The following is a 16987-nucleotide window of genomic DNA, read 5'->3' as shown; positions in this document are numbered from 1 at the left end:
TTGTGGCCCCGCAGTGCTGTTTAACATTTTCCACAGAGTTTAATAAACGTTACGATCCGACTTTCACTGAGCTCGTAGCTGTTTCTTCCACCTGTTTGTTGGGCTGCGATGTTTAACCCTTTAAAGTAAGCTCAGTTTCACAGTATCGTCCAGATAACTCCCGCTGGGGTCATGTTTTGCAATCCTCTCAGAAAGATGAGGATGAAGACAGGTACAGAATGGTCTCCCTCAAAGCCAGAGGTGCTTATCAGCTCACGGGCGGCGCTGTCAATGAGACAGTGTCCGTTTAACGTTAGCTAGCTGTTAGGGATGTTGCTTACCTGTTGCTATCTGCAGACTAGCACGGCTCTCAGACAGTACAGTACACAAAACTGTGTAGCAGAGTGACAAACTTATTATAAACCAGCCAGGCTACTGACTGTCTGTATAATTATTAAATTTCACCTTTCTGTCTGCTGCAGCTTGTGGCTAAGTTACCTCCAGAGAAAAACACACGGTGGGAGCAGCAGGCTGACTCGTAGCTTCTTCTTCTTCTTCTTCTTTGGGTTTTACGGCAGCTGGCATCCATTGAGTTGCATTACTGCCACCTTCAGTTTTTATTTACCCTTTGCTTCCATTCTTACTAAATCCGCCTATCTAATCCAGTCGCCCTCAGAAAACCAAATATCCATTTCCTACCCTCCACACTTTCTCCATACTCCAATAAACTTTTTACTGTATTATCTATCCGTCCTATTTTTTTTAACTGTGTTATCATTTCTTGTCTTTCCTGAGTAAATTTCCTGCATGTTATAAGAATATGTTCTGCTGTTTCAGCCTCCTGACATTGTTCACACATTCCTGTAGGATGTTTTCCTGTAATTAAAAGTGTGCTGTTAAGATTGCTATGCCCAATTATCAGCCTACTTATTATCACCTGCTCTTTCCTCTTTGCTCCCCTACTTCTTGATATACCTACTTTACTTTGGATTCTGTGTAAATGTCTCCCTTTTATTACATTATCCCAGCTCTGTTGCCATTGTTGATTTACACTTCTCCACACTATGCCTTTCCCCTCTGATTTTGAGAATTTAATGTTGACTTCAACATCTCCTTTTTTAACTGCTTCTTTTGCCACCTTATCTGCTTTCTCATTTCCCTGAATTCCCGAGTATGCAGGGACCCACAGAAATATGACATTTTTCCCCTGCCTAGCTATTCTTGAATTCATAAATAAGACTTCATAAAGCAAGTCCAGGTGACTTCTAGTTGTGCATGTCTTCATGCTTATAAGAGCTGACATAGAGTCACTACATATTAATATTTCCTTATCACTAATTTATTCTGTCCATTCCAACGCCTTCAATATGGCAAACAGTTCAACTGCAAACACACTCAGACAATCAGATGTTCTTTTGCTAAGTCACTTAGGAAAAATAACTGCAGACCCTGTTGCATCTGTTTGCATGTCCTTTGACCCATCTGTGAAAATCTGAATACTTTCCTTATACTTACATTCCCTATAGCTATAATATACACTAGTTAAATCGGCATTCTTGTTATTGCATTTAATCTCAAGTAGTTCCAAATCAACACATAGTACTTCTAATTCCCAGACAGGTTTGATAGGCCATACCACATTTGCGCCAAACTCTTTATCATATACCCCTGTATCCCTTGCCATTTGCTCTCCTGTCCACCCAGAACTTGTTTTTTGTGTTGTCTGCTTCTCCCAGCACGTCTGCAGCACCCTTTTTGCTGGATGGCTATCTCCATGCCCTCTTAAATTGACCCAATAATTAGCCCCCAGCTGCTTCCTCTTCAACCACAATGGCATTTCACCTGCTTCTACTTGGAGAGCACATACTGGGGAGGTTCTAACCACTCCTATGCACACTCTTAAAGCCCGAGCTTGTATAACATCCAGCTCTGCTAACACAGATTTGGCTGACCATTTTGCCGAACCATATACAATACTTCCATAGTCTAACCTTGATCTTATTAAGGCTATATATCTGACTCGTAGCTCTGCTCAGCTCTGCCTGTTAGGCCCACCCCTTAACCAATCACAAGTTTAGAAAGGTGACAGGCATCTACATCGAACGAATCGGAGGCCTCTCTTAAAAAAACAACCATAGTTGGTCACAGCTCAGGGTCAGAGGTACCCTCTTAAAGTGATAGAGCCTAATATGACAACACCTACATGCTGCTAAGACATTTTAACTTTTTAACACAGGAATGACATAATATCAGAGCTTTATTTGCCAGGTATGTGTGCACATACAAGGAATTTGACTCTGGATTGTACATTGCTCACCATGCACTTACTTATACAATAATACAATAATAAAATCAAATACAGGCTACAGTATTGAGAACACATATATACACACTATAAACAACAACAATATAGACAGACTGAGACAATAGTGCAATGAGCAGAGTGCAAAGGATGCAGGAGTAAATTATTATTACCATTATTATGTACATGTTGGAGGTGGATGTGATATACAGGTACACATACATGAATACATGTATACAGTGCGATGGAGCATAGTGCAAAGGATGCTGGATTGAATAAGTATTATGTGCAGGTGTTACGTACTTGAGGTAGGTGGGTTTGGTAAACAGTATCTACAATATGACAATTTAACAGTATGAACAGTGTGAGCAGCACTGAGATAGAGAATGATGAATAAATAATAATTGGTAAACAGTAAAGAGGTGGCTGATTAGAGACAGAGGGGGCAGAGTGGGGGGGCTCCTCCTGAAGGCCTCGATCATCTCCACAGTTTTGAGAGTGTTAAGCTCCAGGTTGTTCTGACTGCACCAGAGAGCCAACTGATCAACCTCCCGTCTGTAGGCCAACTCATCACTGTCCCGGATGAGGCCGATGACCGCTGTGTCGTCAGCGAACTTCAGGATTTTGACAGATGGGTCTCCTGAGGTGCAGTCGTTGGTGTAGAGGGAGAAGAGCAGTGGGGAGAGCACACACCCCTGGGGAGCACCAGTGCTAATAGTCTGGGTGCTGGATGTGATGTTCCCCAGCCTCACCTGCTGACTCCTGTCAGTCAGGAAGTTTGTGATCCACTGACCGGTGGAGGCTGGCACAGTGAGCTGGGTGAGTTTGGTGCTGAGGATTTCTGAGATGATGGTGTTGAACGCTGAGCTGAAGTCCACAAACAGAATCCCTGCATGTATCCCTGGAGAGTCGAGGTATTGCAGGATGTAATGCAGTCCCAAGTTGACAGCATCATCCACTGACCGGTTAGCCCTGTAGGCAAACTGCAGGGGGTCCAGCAAGGGGCCTGTAATGTCCTTCAGGTGGGCCAACACCAGTCTTTCAAAGGACTTCATGACTACAGATGTCAGATCGACAGGCCTGTAGTCATTTAATCCAGAGATGGAGGGTTTTTTGGGAACCGGGATGATTGTGGAGCGTTTGAAGGAGGAGGGAACTTCACACAGCTCCAGTGAACTGTTGAAAGATCTGTGTGAAAATGGGGGCCAGCTGGTCTGCACAGATTTTCAGGCAGGATGGAGACACACCGTCTGGCCCATATGTACAGTATAAAGCATACATATTATGATCAATAGCTTCCTTTTGTGCATTTATAGCGCCTCCTAGTGGTCAATTTGAATGAGACTTGCAGTGTATGTGTGAGGTCCTTATCTAGACATATCCTGGAAGTTTTGTGTTGATTGGACAAACAATTTGTATTTTGTAGCCTGATTTGCGTCTTATCCCCTGCAGTTTGTTGCATTTGTAGCGCCTCCTAGTGGTCAATTTGAATGAGAATTGCAGTGTATGTGTGAGGTCCTTATCTAGACATATCCTGGAAGTTTTGTGTTGATTGGACAAACAATTTGTATTTTGTAGCCTGATTTGCGTTTTATCCCCTGCAGTTTGTTTGCATTTATAGCGCCCCCGGGTGTTCGATTTGAATGAAACTTTCAGGGCATGTTTCATTTACTTATGAGGACACATCCTGAAAGATTTGTGATGATTGGAGAATGAATATGGGATTTATAGTGTAATTTGCTTAATGCTAAGCACCTTTCTTGCGCTTGTAGCGCCCTCTAGGGACATATGTACATCAAACTGTCCAGGTATATCCGTGGCACCTATCTGAACATATCCTGTGAGTTTTGTGATGATCGGCCCTACGGTTGCTGAGCCACGCCCCTTTCAATGTTCATTGGTCCATATCTTGAAAAGTAATTGACATGCTTTATACGACTTTTAATAGACTTGATCCAATAATGATTTTCTGAAAATTTGGGGGCAATCGGAGCTATGGTCTAGGAGGAGATGAAACTTGCGATTTTCAAAAAATTCAAAATGGCGGAAAAAAACTCTAGGCGGACCTTAATAGTCCTTGAGGCTTTTTTGTAGAGCACATTGAGCTGCACCTGTGTGAGAAATTTTAAGTCAATCGGACTTACGGTGTAAGGGGCGTGGCCTTTCAAAGTTTGCATTTTTAAGCCTTAATTATAGCGCCACCATGTGGCCGATTGAGTTCATATTTCTATGTAAGCTGATGCACACCATTTCCAGTTATTCCCCCAAGTTTCATGTTTCTAGCTCATTCCAGCTCACGGGAATTTGAGCCGGCATGGCAGACAACAAATAATAACTAAAACATACAAACATAGAAGGGTTCTACTGCTACACGGTATGAACCCTAACCAGGACCCACTCAAATACACGCACATAAAACAAACTGCTGTGGAAGCAAGCAGATAAAACCAAATAGATCACATTACTTTCTAAGTAAAAAATTCTTGAGCCAGTAAAGAGTAGTGTCCATCTGCTGTGGATCTTTTGCTTTTTTTTGTAAAACCAATTGCTTGCCCCAAACACCCTCCCACAAAATCCACAGAAGCCAGTGCAGTGTTCCTAATATGTATACGTTTGTTATTTCTTCATCCTCTCTCTCCTGGCAGCTACTGTGAGAATCTAACCACTTTTTATGTAGGTTGAGCTGATACCAAGGAGTAGTGAGTTGCAGTAGTCCGGCCGTGAGGAGATGAAGGCGTGAATGAGTCTTTGAGCAGCAGAGGGTGTGAGTGAAGGTCTCATTTTGGCAATGTTGCGAAGGTGAAAGAAGGAAGTTTTAATGACATGACGGATGTGGGGCTCAAGGAAGAGGGTTGAGTCAAAAATCACACCTAGGTTGAGGGGCTGGGGAGATGGGGAGACAATGGTGCTGTCGATGGTGAGAGTGGGGTTATTGGCTTTGCTGAGAGTGGATTTGGAGCCTATGAGGAGGAATTCTGTTTTATTGCTGTTTAGTTTGAGGAAGTTGTGTTGCATCCAGGTATTAATCGCTGACAGACAGGAGTTGATGTGGGAGAGGGGGGGATTGTGGGGGGATTTGGTGCTGAGGTAGATCTGGGTGTCATCAGCATAACAGTGGAAGTTCAGGTTGAAGTGGCGGAGTATCTGACCAAGGGGGAGGATGTAGATAATGAAGAGAAGGGGGCCGAGTACGGAGCCTTGGGGAACGCCTCGGGAGACTGCGACTGTAGCAGAGGTGTGGTTATGAAGAGAGATGAAGTGGGATCTGTTGGAAAGGTAGGAACGGAGCCAGGTGAGTGCAGTACCTTCGATACCAAGATCTTTGAGTTTGGTGAGCAGGATGTTATGGCTCACGGTATCGAAGGCTGTACTCAGGTCAAGAAGAATAAGGATGTTAAGGGAACCGGTGTCAGCAGAAGTGAGGAGGTCGTTGAAGACTTTGAGGAGAGCAGTTTCTGTGCTGTGGAGGGGACAGTGAGGAGTTGAAGAGGTTAGTGAGGTAGGGGGAAAGGACAGGGAGACATGACTTCAAGAGTGGAGTAGGGAGGCAGTCAAGTGAGCAGGTAGTGGGTTTGGAAGAGCTGATGAGTTTAGAGATTTCAGGAGTGGTGACCAGGTCGCACTGGGAGAGGAGGCAGTGTGGAGGAGGAGGAGGGAGGTCAGATGGTATAGGGGGAAGAGGGTCCGTCGTAGGTGCTGGAGTAGATACTGGGAGGTCAGATGCAGGGGATAGAGACTGATAAATAGTGTTGATTTTATCAGCGAAAAAGTGAAGGAATGAGTTGCAGAGATCTGGAGAAGAGGTAGAGAGGGTCCAGTCCAGGTTTTTTGTGCAACCTGTTGGTGCGCACAGCTCTATGTGATGCAGCGGGGGAAGCATTCCGATGACATGGGAGAGGTGCGACAGAGCGTGCAGGGGACCAGATGGATGGAATGGATTGTCCGTGGTGAAGATAAACAAACTTGCGGCGAAGGCTTCTGTGGATGTAACGGGGTCGTCGAAGAAGTCTGAGATGTTTGATGACTGGGATGCAGGATGGAATGGAGTAGTTGATTAATTCGACCAGTTGCGGAGTTGAGTATTTGAACATGATTTCTGAGCAGAGGGACTTAGAGCTCCGTGATAGCAGTTAGCAATGGACTATGACTAGGGACACAGAGATGGATGACTTATGTAACTGCCAAAATGATCCACGGCATGACAGGAGGAGATGAAAGTCTCGGTCACGGCTTGCATCTGGTGAAGGTTGCCTGTGAGAAGGGCTAGGAAATCGGGTTAGCCGCTAATGCAGCTAGAGTTAGCCACCACGCATTGGATGAGCACGAGCAGCCAGCTAGCGGCTAACCGACGAGGCAGTAGTCCGGTCGAGGTGCCCAAGTGGCTCAGGAACCAGCTGAAAGGTCCAGAGGTAGGGGTACAGTGAACACAAACACTAACAAAACAAGCAAAGGAAAGAATAGCAGATGGAATAGCAGACGGAATAGCAGATGGAAAAGCTGCGAATAAACAGCGCCAGCGTCCTCTCACATCTCACTCTGTTTGTGTCTATTTCAAGTCACTGTTCATAAGAACACTAGATATCTACCAACCCACCCTGTTCTCCTCCTGTAGCTTAGAAATACACTTGACGCCTTCTACTATACTAGGCTTGGCTAACACGCTTGTCTTTGTGGTATGACTGTCAAGGAGGTCTGTTTCTAATGTCGCTGCACATTATGCCCTACACATCACAAATTACCTTCCATTTGATGACAACTAACAAACAATGACAAAAATGTAAATCTGTTGTTTCTGGCTTTGACAGCTGATAAATGGGGATGTTATGATTGCTTTACCAAATGTGGAGAAAGAGTTTTGAAGAGTGTCCAAACATGTGTCCACGTTTGCAACATGTTAAGGTGAAAGGGGACACACCTTATTAAAGCTTAACCGTGAGGACACAACCTTGCCATGTTATGGTGACACAGACCAACATTATCATCCCATTGGAGTGGTGTTTCTTAATGTAAGTTTCTACCAACTCACGAGAAACCAGCTAGTTGCTAACTTTGTCTGTCTGCTGTTTGGTGCTGCACAGTGCTATTGCTGGAAACAAAGCTGATGAGAAAGAAATTTGATGGCCAGAAAACCAAACATTTAGGTTACAGGGACTTACAGGAAGCTCTATACAGCTAAGGAGGGCAGCAGAGTTGCACAGTAAGCTACATATGTGATCAATTTAGCCAATGTTTAGACGAAAGAATGAAAATATTTATTGTTGCTGCTGAAAAGAAATTGCTCAACATTTAGCAATATATGGCTGTGAGCACACAGGACAAAGAATGTGACCATGTGTATTTCCAGCTACTACATTAAAGGTGCCCTGTGGAGTTTTCTTGTAAACAAAGTTTCTATTTAAATTCAGTATTTCTCATCACAACAGTTGTAATAATTAAATTATAGCCAGCAGTCTGATTTTTCCTTGCCTTTTTGAAGTATTGCTGCATATTTTGATATGGTACTGCTACCTGTTGATCAGTGGAATAGTGTGAAACCAGTGGTATGCATCATGCACATGCATCTGCCTCGTTTGCACAAGAGCAAACACAACAGGGACTCATTTTTAAAAGCATTGCTCAATAGCACTAGAAGTGATGAAAAACTCCACAGGGTACCTTTAAGTTTTCCTTAAAGCAGCTATACTTTTAACTTGATGTAACCCCCACATCTGAGTTCATTTTCATTGAACTTACAGTCAACTTTCAACACACTGCAACAGACATCACACACTCTTTGCGGGTAGTGTTAATTACACTGAGGATTTCATGCTCCTGTCCTGCTGACATTGGCAGGTTTACTTTCTCTGTTGACATGCTTTTGCAATTCATGAAGCCAAGTGGGAGATACTGGAGCCTACAGTAAAGTGTGCTTCCATTTCCACCAAGAGGCCAATATCTATCTTTTCGCTCCCAGCTGGCAGTTCATATTTATTCACCTTTCAACTTTTACCTCAACATGACAGCATGAGCTAAGATTGAACTGTTTTTTAACTATTCCCTTTATTCCCTCATGTACTCTGCTGTGGTCTTTAAAATTGTCTCTCTACTTTCTTTGGGGAGTCTCAAATTAGAACTTTCAGACGCTTATGTGACAAATAGTTATTATTGTGTTTCATGGCTTAAAGAGCTCAGGTAATCCAACCAGGGTGGGAAACCATTTACAGAATGTGACCCTCATGCTGTTTGAAATACAGACCTGAGTCCCTAAAATAAATCACATGCTACCTGTAAACACAGTACACTGCACAGCTATGCACTTCAAAACACCAACACCACCACTCACTAAGTCACATTTTAGCAATGTCAAATGACAGCCTATTTATATTCCACTGGTTTTCTACAGCTCATACTTGTACTGATGCAAGTTGACTGGGTTGACCATAGATGAACAAAATAACAAAGCACACCAAACCAAAATTGTCTTTGACTAGTGCTAAATAGCAAAAATATTGGAATCCTGCTAATGGCACATGCTCCTAAACTTACCTTCTCCCCTGCTTGTCCTTTTAAGCCCTGGGATCAGTCACAGCAGACACATCGCATGCAAAAAGGGTGTGAAGAGGAGAGAGACACAAGAGAGAGAGAGGAACCAGTGTTAGAACAACCGACAGGGTTTGAGGCATGCAGCATCCTATGGACAAATGATGGGAAGGTGATGACGGGGCTGCTGTATGTGTAAGTTAAGTGGTTCCTAAACAGAAGCTAAAGGCCTCAGTGTGCTTCAAACAGTGCTTGTCAGATGGTCTAACAGATAAATCAGCATTCACACCTTCTTTTATTATAGCTGCTTTCACCACTTATCATGCATAGCACCAATGCCGTTATTGCTTTTCTTTACTCTTTACAGTTTTTGTTGTAATGTGTCATTTTCTCAACGAGAGACTATCAAAATGTTATCCTCAACTCAGTTCTGGGATAGACGTTTGCCTTTAGATGTCGTCTGACTGCACTTTCTATAGCCAAGTTTGCTTAAAGCATACAGAGACCTTAAAGATTGCTGTGTGGTAAAGCTGAGGAGAGATGTGCAGCATCAAGATGGACTTAACAGACAGTGATACAGCAAATTTGAGTAAGGATTAAACATGTCACTTCACTTCCTTTGAGAATAGTCATAAGGGAAACAATTATTTTTTGTGTTTAGAGTTAGATTAGACTAGTTAGACTAAGATGTCAGTTCTACTGTCATTTTCATTTAAAATGAGACAAACAGTTGTACATCTTTCATGTAAATATACTAATCTCATTTAGGGTAAGATGAGATCGCGCTAACTGTCATGGCACGCTGTTTCTTTGTCCCTGAATTTGTCCCATCATCATTGTTCGTGCCATTTGTTTTGCTTTTGGTGGCGCCTCTGCTTGTTAATAACACTAAATCATCACTGGTTAATGAGCGTCAGGCACTTTTTGATATCTGGGATTCTTTTGGGAGGCTTTCACATTTTGAGGGTGGATATACCACAAATCACCCACTTTCCTGGCTACGGTACCAGAGGAGCTTCATTGCGGTGAGTCAATGGGTGCTTCTTAATTGCCTTAAGGCCCATTTATATTCCTGCGTAGGGCCTACATGCGTACCTACACCGTAGGCTACGAACGTAGCAATGTATTTATACTTGTGCGTAGGTGTGTCCGTCATTCTGCAATTACACCCCCAAAAGCTAGTCGGCAGTAGCGCTACAGCGTCCACTGTGTTGACTTTTGCCGGCTGAGCAGGCTAACTTCCAGTTTAGCGCTCCACTAACGTAAATGGGGGTAAAATTGTAAACATGCGGCTCGTGTAGGCTTTTCAAATGTTACTGAGAGGCGAGAAGCGAGGAGCGAGGATCAATCTCTGAGGAGCTATGAGTGAGGATCAATCTCTGAGGAGCTATGAGCGAGGATACACGAGTGCATCCTTCGCGAAAGTCTGCATCACAGACTGACCGACATGCCCCCTTACTGGAAAGCCGTTACTGATTGGACGCTGCAGCTGATCCTACCAACAGATTAAAAGTGTATCACTACCAAGTTTTATATTTGATTTGTTTTATGATTCACTAGTTAAAAGTTCAATGTGTAAGTTTAGTTGGAATCTAGTGGTGAGAGTTGCGAATTGCACCCCCCTTAGCCATCCAAGTGAGTTGTATAGCTACGGTGCCTGAGACAGGACAAAAGATGTTCTCTGTGAGATAGCAAAGAGTTGCCAGTCAAGAAATCAGGTTTCTTTACATTGATATATTAAGAAATTATATTTACTTGATTATTCAGTAAAACCATAAACCATATTATTGTGAATATTATTGTTACTTGTTCATTAAACAACAGCCACATCAAGAAATGAAGTGTTACATGATGTCTCATACTCCTCTAATACATTATTTTACTGTACTGTAATCGTACTTTTTGTTACATCTTAGGGTGGTTGGCTCATCTGGACTAACATACCAAAGTAAAAAACATCTCAAAAACTATCAAATCTAGTGCATCAAGTATGACCACTGACAGATAACAGGAAAATGTAAGCCTCACTGTTTCTGCACCACAGTCCATTCTAAACCACATGATACATAAGTTTACAAAGGCATTGGCTGGTGAGGCTCCTCTCGCTTTGCTGAATTAATTAGGTAAGCAATCTGCAAATCTTGCCAAATTATCTTTTTTATTTTTTTGAAATACAACAGAAACAAAATGTAGTATTAACAGCCATTATTTCAGCCTGTGGTAAAACGGTGCAACGTTTTTAATTGGCATTTAGCATGTGAAAGTACAAATTACACATTTGTGTGCACAGTGGCAAAGCACTATCCAATAATGATATAATGCAAATTCAGAAAGTATTCATTATTGGTCACTTGATAAGCACACGGTCATGTTATGTGTCACTATTAGCAGTAAAAATAAATACATGTTTTCCACCAGGGCAGTGAAATGTGAAGTTTAGCTGCTGATCTGAGCTTCCCTGCTGTTACCGTTTTATTGCCAATAATAATCATCAGCGGTTTGCCTCAGGAAGGTAAGGGCACATTTCTGTCCATGTAACAAAGCCATAACAGAGTGCTGTAGAATAACCACATTAAATTACAATCCAACAACATATTTTATCTTCCAGCTTAGCAAAAGTTTAGCTGGCTGATCTAATCTTAGATGCTGGAAGCTACGTTTTATTGCCAATTAGTGATTAGCTGATTGTCTCAAGAACATAACCTACAAAGCCAAAACAGAGCACTGGAGAGAGAGAGTCACTACATGAAATTAATCCAAATATATATTTTACACCACAAGCAAAAGCACAGCGCTGGAGAATAACTACATGAAATTATTTTTTTCTACTAGGGCAGTAAAAGTTTAGCTAGCTGATGCTTCCATGCTGTAAGCTAACATTACTGTTTCATTGCCAATTACTGATCAGCTGATTGTCTCGCTAACGTAACCGGAAAAGCCAAACCACAGCGCTAGAGAATAACAAGGCTACATGAAATTAATCCAACTAATGTTACATATTTTACACCACTGACAGGAGAAGCGCGTCACTTCTCTCTGTGATTATGGACGGCTTCTAGCTAAAGCTATCAAACAACAGCTTTCATTTGCATCGCTAAAGTCCGACTAACTTAATTACCTGTCCAACAGAAAACAGCTCTGCTTTGAAAACATCTGTCCCACATCAGAGCCTTCCATCCGGGAAAATCCACACCGATTATGTCCGTGATTTTTTGCCGTCATCTGTCTGCATCTGTCCCGACTCCGTCTGGCTTCATCTTATGAAGATCGACACACTGCCGGCTCTCGTGCTAAATAACATGTGCTCTTTCATTTGTCCAAATTTGTCACTTCCCTTCTTACTTCTAATAAACCAGAGGACTACTCAGAGACTGTTTATTATTATTATTTCCTCTTCTTCTTCTACGGACGCGTTCAATGTAGTGACGGGCGTCTATACTGCCAGAATTATACAAGCAGAAGAAGAAGGCTGTGGTGACGAAACGCGCTAGTTATGGATATTATATTGCATTTCTGTCAATAAATCCTCAGAAATATTACACACTGATCCTTTAAAATCACTGTGTTCACTGTAGGTCTTAACAACAAAAACACCACACACAACTTTCTTAATACATTAAAACAGATTTCTCTTTCCTGTTATTAACCCCATTAACTTTTATTATGGAGACAATTAAAGTCAGAGAGAGTCGGAGAGTCTGTTAGGAAAAACTTTTACATCAATTATAATAATTTCCATTAGTCACATGTGAGGCTGATCATTCCTGAGTGTTTAGTCCAAATACGGTAGATGACAATAAGAGGTAATAAACGAATAAAAAGTCACTAAACTGCAGTGAAGACTCAAGCAAAGGAAGAGAAAGCCTGCACATCCAGCCTATCCAGCCTGAAAGCAGCCAGCGGCTCTATCAGTAAAATGAAAAAAAAAACTAAAACGTTGAATTGATATAATGGAACACAGTGCTTGATCGATAATGTATTGAGAGGGAACGCAAAGTATTGCGAGGTAATGCAAAAGTAGTCCTCAAAACAAATTCCTCTCCTGACCCTTAGGAGCCACTACTTGCAAATTAAATGTATCAAGTAGTGTTAACCTGTTGGAAACTGACACCTTTTCCTGGAAAAACGCCTAAAATAACATACCTAAAATGAATCAGGAATAACTCCTCAACCATTTGCCTAGATGCATAATTCTGGTCTCCTTGAAAGGTCAGAAGCTAAGGAATATAAATTCATTGTAAATTAACACATTTATTTTACCATTACAGACTGCGGACAACTCAGCACAACACCAGTGAAGCTGGGTTCCGTCTCTTCAGCAAGTGTTTCTCTTCTGGCACCACACATATGCTCGCTACGCCTACACATGCGCACGGACGACCCAGGGTTAGTGTTACAATTTTGGATTTATTTACACACTTTAAAAACATTTATTAAAAGTGTTAAAAAGCATGTAAAAAAGTATTTTTACATGTTTATTTACAGCATTAAGTGTTGAAATGTATATTGTAATAGGCAGTATATTTAGTTATTGTCAGAAAACTGGTTGTTCTATGTAAAATCAGACGTTGAGCACCCCCATATAGCCAAAATGGCATGATCCTTGTTTCACTGCGAAGCTTCGACTGTGAGATTGATAGTTGAATCAGGCTCCGCCCATCGAAGCATCGAATCTTATATGTATGTATATATATACAGTATATATATATATTAATTAGTTAATTGTATTACCACAATTAACTAATTACAATGTTTAATTATCAGCAAGTCTATGCTTAATTGGCACATGGCCAACAGTCACAGTGCTCTCAGTGCTGCAGTCATCAAAATAGCAGTCTTTCTCTTAAGTCAAAGAAATGATATGTTGCTTTTGCCACTGGCCATGTCATAAGAAATGTAACCACAGTGCTCTTGATGCACAAAGTCACTCACCATTCTTCCAGGAATACCCATACTTCCTCTGTCACCCTATTGGCCAATGCAATAGAAGGAACAGGGTCAATACGAAGTTTAGACTGAAGACAGAAGTGAACTCTTAAAGGGATACCTTGACATGTAGACTTACAGGCTCTTCTCATCAAATTAATTAGAATCTTATTCCACTGACACATTATAAGAACATCATATCACTAACATCGGTTTGTAATAAATATAATAAATAATCTACTACAGAGAAAGAGGTGCTAACACTGATTATACAGAGTTTGTTAAAGTCCTAATGCCATGGTATCCATTTAAGGTATATAATCATTTTTGTTGAGAGGGCTTAGTCAGTTACTGTAACCATGCCGTGCATAGTGTTAAGACTAGAGCATTCCATGACACTGTGACAGTGTAAAAAAAACAACACAAAAAACAATTTGATGCAGGCATGACCAACCCTGACTCCTGATACGTTTCAGGTGTTTTGATCATCAATGCAAAAAGAGGATCGACTATTCCTTACATCATTTGAGGCAAGTGGTTGGTGTCTATGACAAGGCCCTGCTCTATAGCTTTAGATGAGGATATCTATTTCCTTTTTCCTATTTCCCTCCTGAAGCACTGTTCTGATCAGCTGTCTCCAGTGTTCACAGACATTTTTAACACCTCACTGGAGACATGCCATGGTGCCAGCCTGCTTCAAAGCCTTCACCATCATCCCTGTCCCCAAGAAACCAAGGACCACTGGACTAAACGACTACAAACTTGTCGCCCTGACCTCTGTGGTTATGAAGTCCTTTGAACACCTTGTGTTGTCCCACCTAAAATCCATTACAGACCCACTCCTGGATCCCCTGCAGTTCGCCTACAGAGCCTACAGGTCTGTAGATGATGCTGTAAACATGGCCCTTCACTACATCCTCCAGCACCTGGACTCCCCAGGAACCTATGCCAGGATCCTGTTTGTGGATTTCAGCTCTGCTTTTAACACAATCATACCGGCCCTGCTGCAGGACAAGCTCTCTCAGCTGAACGTGCTTGACTCCACCTGCAGGTAGATCACAGACTTCCTGACGGACAGGAAGCAGCACGTGAAGCAGGGAAAACATGTCTCTGATTCCAGGACCTTCAGCACCGGATCCGCTCAAGGCTGCGTTCTTTCCCCCCTTCTCTTCTCCCTGTACACCAACAGCTGCACCTCCAGCTACCAGTCTGTCAAGCTCCTGAAGTTTGCGGATAACACCACCCTCATTGGGCTCACCTCATTGGGGATGAGTCCGCCTACAGGTGGGAGATCAACCATCTGGTGACCTGGTGCAGCCAGAACAGTCTGGAGCGCAACGCCGTGGAGATGGTCGTGGATTTTAGAAAGAGCCCAGCCCTAACCTCCCCCATCATCCTGTGTGACTCCCCAGTCACCACTGTGGACTCCTTCCGCTTCCTGGGCACCGTCATCTCCCAGGACCTCAAGTGGGAACTGAACTGAACCTCCCTCACCAAGAAGGCCCAGCAGAGGATGTACTTCCTGTGGCAGATGAAGAAGTTCAGCCTGCCAAAGACAATGATGGTGCACTTCTACACCGCCATCATTGAGTCCATCCTCACCTCCTCCATCACCATCTGGTACGCTGCTGCCACTGCGTATCATTTGCTCTGCAGAGAAGGTGATTGGCTGCAATCTTCCTTCTCTTCTGGACCTGTACTCCTCGAGGACTCTGAGGCGAGCAGGAAAGATTGCAGCTGATGACTCCCATCCCGGCCACAAACTGTTTCAGACTCTCCCCTCTGGCAGGAGGCTGCAGTCAATCAGGACCAAAACCTCTTGCCACAAAAACTTTTTTTCCCATCTGCAGCTAGCCTCATTAAATAGGCCCGGGTCCCCTACAGACACTCCCCCCTTGCAAATGATACAAATGTCTCTGTACATGTAAATACTGTTTCATCTTGTGTCGTGCACAGACCTGGCACGTAGCACATATTTGTTGTTGTATATTTTTATGTTGTCAGTATATATATTTATATGTACACAATATTCTCTTCCGTTGTGTTACTTCTGTACGGCACAGACCCAGAATAATGCACATTCATATATCTGCAACGTTGTTCTTCCATTCCATATTTAAATATTTCTACATTTATTTATGTTGACTGCATGTTTGTCTACGTGTAGCACCACAGGAAATTCCTCATATGTGTAAAACACTACTTGGCAGTAAAGCTCCTTCTGATTCTGATTCTGATAAGGAGAGTTGTAGGGCCTTAGATGGATAAAGGGCCATAGGTCAGAGTGTTCACCTGTGCTGAGGAGCTCTCATCTGTGAGAAACGATTTGTGGAGACACATTGCATGACCGAGTAGACTGTGTATATTTTTTGGAACATTTGTGAACAACCACTTTCCTAATAATTAACTCATACATCATGGACATCTTCAAGTCTGAGAGATATTCACTTGTTTCCCACAAGTAATATACTACAGATCAGTGTTTTCATAAATATTTACAGCTCAATAAAATTAATCTGTAATTTTCTGAACTATAAACCAGTACAGAATTCATCTCTTTAAATCAGGGACTGAAAAAGATTTTACTTTTACTTTACTCATGCATATTGTTGAAAAAAGATTTTATGATAACTGTTTAGAATGTTATATCTCAGATTTGTGAAGTGATCCACTGTTTGCCACCAAGTGTTTGTTCTGACCCTGAAGAATAGTTTAAAAAAAACAATTAACCATCTGGTTTCTTTAACTTTTCACCCAGGAGCAAAAGCCTTTAAACTGATTTGACATTTATTGACAATTATAGAAGTAAAAATCGTTTCAGTTACTTATTTAAATTAATTGTTATTATTCCAGCTCTCATGTGCTGTGTTTATTTATTTTGCTTGACTGTTTCTTGTTTTCATTTCTCTCTCAGTTGTCTTCCTATGTCAGTTGTTTATTGCTGCTGTTTGGCTGGTTGTCTCTTTATTTTTGCTTTTTGTTTTTTGTTTATTTGTTTGTTGTTAGTTTTGCACCCTCCTCGTTCTCTTGCAGGTTTTGTTGCTTTCTGCAATTGGTGTTTACTTCTGCTATTTGCTGTTGTCCCCACCCCCATTCTCTTGGGGCGGCTGGGGCTCAGGAGGTAGAGCGGGTTGGCCGTTAATCGGAAGGTCGGCAGTTCAATCCCTGGCTCCCCCTGGTTGCGTGTCGAAGTGTCCTTGGGCAAGATACTGAACCCCGATCTGCCCCTGGCAGCTATTGCGCCAGTGTATGAATGAGTGT

The 16987-nt window shown here is 42.3% G+C and overlaps 1 protein-coding gene across 17 annotated transcripts in view; it reads right to left on the bottom strand.

The window, feature by feature from the left end:
- The window catches only part of col13a1 (collagen, type XIII, alpha 1), a 173616-nt gene that overhangs the window by 71612 nt on the left and 85017 nt on the right, over window positions 1-16987 (bottom strand). For 13 of the 17 annotated variants that reach the window (XR_005447250.1, XM_038737512.1, XM_038737498.1 and 10 more), the window contains exons 5-6: window positions 13733-13768; window positions 8807-8833 (exon numbers count right to left, since the gene is read on the bottom strand). The exons of 2 other annotated variants lie outside the window; for them this stretch is intronic. Coding sequence is in view for 14 of the 15 variants with exons in the window: in XM_038737512.1 (XP_038593440.1) it covers window positions 8807-8833; window positions 13733-13768 (63 nt within the window). In the remaining variant the exon portion in view is untranslated. The remainder of the gene's footprint in view (window positions 1-8806; window positions 8834-13732; window positions 13769-16987) is intronic. 2 more of the 17 variants (XM_038737500.1, XM_038737505.1) reach the window with 1 other exon arrangement.

This window comes from Micropterus salmoides, unplaced genomic scaffold, assembly GCF_014851395.1.
Source record: "Micropterus salmoides isolate LMB-PRFRI ecotype aquatic unplaced genomic scaffold, ASM1485139v1 Ms_hic_scaffold_22, whole genome shotgun sequence".
NCBI classification, from domain to species: domain Eukaryota; kingdom Metazoa; phylum Chordata; class Actinopteri; order Centrarchiformes; family Centrarchidae; genus Micropterus; species Micropterus salmoides.
Note: the sequence above shows the minus strand (reverse complement) of the source record. Positions and strands in the feature narration are given on the sequence as shown.